Source organism: Propithecus coquereli, unplaced genomic scaffold, assembly GCF_000956105.1.
Source record: "Propithecus coquereli isolate 6110/MARCELLA unplaced genomic scaffold, Pcoq_1.0 Scaffold220, whole genome shotgun sequence".
Taxonomy (NCBI): domain Eukaryota; kingdom Metazoa; phylum Chordata; class Mammalia; order Primates; family Indriidae; genus Propithecus; species Propithecus coquereli.
In genome coordinates, this window is record NW_012147190.1 from 2,919,951 (window position 1) to 2,921,514 (window position 1,564).

A 1,564-nucleotide genomic window follows, 5' to 3' on the forward strand; every position below is an offset into this window, starting at 1 on the left:
TGATCAGAAACTGAGGGTTCTCAGCAGATTTAAGACATCTAGAGTCACTGTCCTGCCCTGGGCCACAGCTCTGATATAAGTGAATTTTTTTTTTTAACAAAATATGATGAAGATTCTTTTCCCTTAATCCTCTTCCCTGATACAAACCTGTGGAAAAAACGACCTTCTTGGTGATAAGTTTGTAGTCTACGATGGAGAACTGTGGAAGTTCAATCTTTGTTACTCCTGTCACTGCGTTATCATCCCCTCGCCAGTAGAACTCAATGTCATCAGTTGTATACCCATCTGTAAAAGGAAACGTACACACACACAAATACACAGAACAGAAAGAATATCTGTTTAGAATATGAACCATATAAATAATATAAAGCTACAGCTAAAAGCTTTTATGTGTTAGAAACCATACTAAGCATCTGATGTCTATTACTACATTTAATCCTCACAACAATCTCATTAGAGAAGTGTAATTAGGCCCACGTGGGACAACAAAAGCTTAGAGAAATTAACAGCATGCATTCTCTTGCAACTGGGAAGTGGTACAGTTGGGACTTAAACCCAGGTTTATCTGATTACAAATCTCATTTTATCAAACATTATCACATTATCACATAATGTTATCACATAATCCTAGAGTTTACTCTGAGATAAAAGAAGAGAAAAATCATTTAGATTATCAGTGTAGTGCTGAATTCTGTTAAACTCTCCCCCAATATAAAATATTTAAATTATGATATGAAAGGGTTTCAAGTCAGAAGAGAAATGATTATGAAGAAATGAGATATCATTTTTCATAATTCATATACATGATTTCAAAATTTGATGTTTTAACATATCTGGTTTCATAAAACCCTTCCAAAACAAAACTCAGAACAACATTAACACCAATAGTTTTGAGGAGTAGGTCTAAATTTATAGTATACATTGCACGTACACATTGCATTTAGGAAGCATGCTTCCATTCATTCAACAATTATTTATTAAACACCTACTATGCTCTTCAATGCACAGTGCCTGAGGTTATAAGATTCTGTATAATAAAGACATATTCTCTGTTACAATGATACTTTCAATTCACAGGGCAGAGTAGAATTTTACCAAATGAGCACACATATAATCCTAATTAGTAAGTAAACATATAACCGCAATAAATAAGCACATATTAGATTATAAACAGTGATATGCAGAGAAGCATGCCATGAAATCCAGTGAATATTAACAATATTTTACAAACTCACCCACCCTCAAAAATCTCTCAAATAAAAAGCATACATTGCATTTGTATATATTACATGTGAAGAGAGATCACATTTGTGTCTTCAAAGAACTCTTGCATCTGGATAGTTGCATTTTCCAAATCTAGGGGGTAATAGACATTGCTGCCTCAATTTCAAAACAAACAAAATAAATTGAAAAGACTGCTTATGTTCTTTGCCTTTAAACATGTGACTAGTTAGTATGACAAGGATAGCTAGAATACCAATTTTTTGACTCTTAGCTCCAGATGATTTTCAATAAACCACCTCTATTTCCTCCAAAGCAAGGGAATTCAGTATCTAACAGAAGT

General features: G+C 33.3%; 1 protein-coding gene across 1 annotated transcript in view; it reads right to left on the bottom strand.

Moving 5' to 3' along the window:
* Positions 1-1,564, bottom strand: part of GABRB2 (gamma-aminobutyric acid (GABA) A receptor, beta 2) — a 349,441-nt gene that overhangs the window by 48,961 nt on the left and 298,916 nt on the right. The window contains exon 7 of the mRNA XM_012644788.1: positions 148-285. Coding sequence (XP_012500242.1) covers positions 148-285 — 138 coding nt within the window. The remainder of the gene's footprint in view (positions 1-147; positions 286-1,564) is intronic.